This window comes from Suricata suricatta, chromosome 3 (assembly GCF_006229205.1).
Source record: "Suricata suricatta isolate VVHF042 chromosome 3, meerkat_22Aug2017_6uvM2_HiC, whole genome shotgun sequence".
Lineage (NCBI taxonomy): Eukaryota > Metazoa > Chordata > Mammalia > Carnivora > Herpestidae > Suricata > Suricata suricatta.
Genome location: NC_043702.1, coordinates 172,594,299 through 172,595,639, shown reverse-complemented (window position 1 = coordinate 172,595,639; position 1,341 = coordinate 172,594,299). Strand labels below are relative to the sequence as shown.

General features: G+C 50.4%; 1 protein-coding gene across 1 annotated transcript in view; it reads left to right on the top strand.

Moving 5' to 3' along the window:
• Positions 1 to 1,341, top strand: part of LOC115287192 (T-cell surface glycoprotein CD1a-like) — a 10,602-nt gene that overhangs the window by 300 nt on the left and 8,961 nt on the right. The window contains exon 2 of the mRNA XM_029933443.1: positions 816 to 1,082. Within this exon, the coding sequence (XP_029789303.1) occupies positions 816 to 1,082 (267 nt within the window). The remainder of the gene's footprint in view (positions 1 to 815; positions 1,083 to 1,341) is intronic.

Below are 1,341 nucleotides of genomic sequence, written 5' to 3'. Positions count from 1 at the left end.
CTGGTGTTGCTCACGGTTCTTGTCCCAGGTGGTGACAGTGACGATGGTGAGGACTGTGGCCCCGTTGAGGGGGTGTAAGTGTGTGTGATGTGTGTACATGTGTGCCTGCAAATGTCTGCATGGACATGCTCATGTGTGTCTGTGCTCATTTGTGCCTGCATGTGTGTGATGTGCTTACATCTGTGTGTCATGTGTGTTTGTGTGTCTGCATGTGTGTGTAAATATTATAAGTGTGTGCTTTCATATGCCCATGTGTGCATCTCTGTGTGTGTCTGTGTGTGTGCACGTGTGCATCATTTATGTACATGTGCTTGTGTGTCTGCATGTGTGTAAGTGTGTATAAATGTGTGCATATAGATGCCTGAATTTGTTTTTCTGAGTGTATCTGCATGTGTGTCTGCATGGGTGCAAGTGTCTGTGTGACATGTGTGTACAAGCGCTTGTGTGTCTCTATGTCTGTATTTGTGTGTGAATGTGTGCATGTGTATCTGGGTATGTCAGCTTTTGCAAGATTGTGTGAATGTATGTTTTCACGGGTGTCAGTGTGTTTGTGCACTCTCACCTGTGTGCACACATGGTCTTGGTTCCCCAGCGCATATCTGCGGAGTGAGACTGTCCATCTGGTTTCTTTCTAGGCATCCCTACCCCAGGGCCCTGTGCTCTTCTGAACCATGGGTATGAGGCTCGGGGCTCTGGGGCACCACGTACCTCCTGAGAGAACTGTGGCTCCTGTCGTCCAGATTTCGGTGTCCTTCCCTGGCACCCTTTTCTCATTCTTTCCTTCTCAATGCCTTCCTCGTTCTGTTTTGACACAGACCTCCCGGGGCCGAACTCCTTCCGAATCATACTGACAACATCCTTTTACAACCGTTCCTGGACACAAAGTCTTGGCTCAGGTTGGCTGGACGAGCTGCAGACTCATGGCTGGGACAGCAAGACCGGCGCTCTCCACTACCTGCGACCTTGGTCCAGGGGCAACTTCAGCCAGAAGGAGCTGACGGAACAGGAAAGGTCATTGCATGCAGCATCCATCGTATTTCCTCTGATATTTCAGAACAACGCCAATAAATGGCAGCTGGAATGTGAGTTCAGGTCCCTCAGGCAGGCGGGATGGAGGTGGCTGGTGTGTGGGTCTCCTGGAGTCCATCCTCCTCCAGGAAAGAACCTCCATTGGCTTCTGAACCACTGGACTCCGCATCGTGAAACTGACTGAAACCCACCTGTTCAGAGGGCAGAAATCAGACCATGATTCTTAAAAGCTTCAAGTCCTCTGCTCTTTCCTCTCCTCCCACTGACCTCAGGCTGTGCTCTCATGTCTCCACTGGAGTATTTTGTGACCTC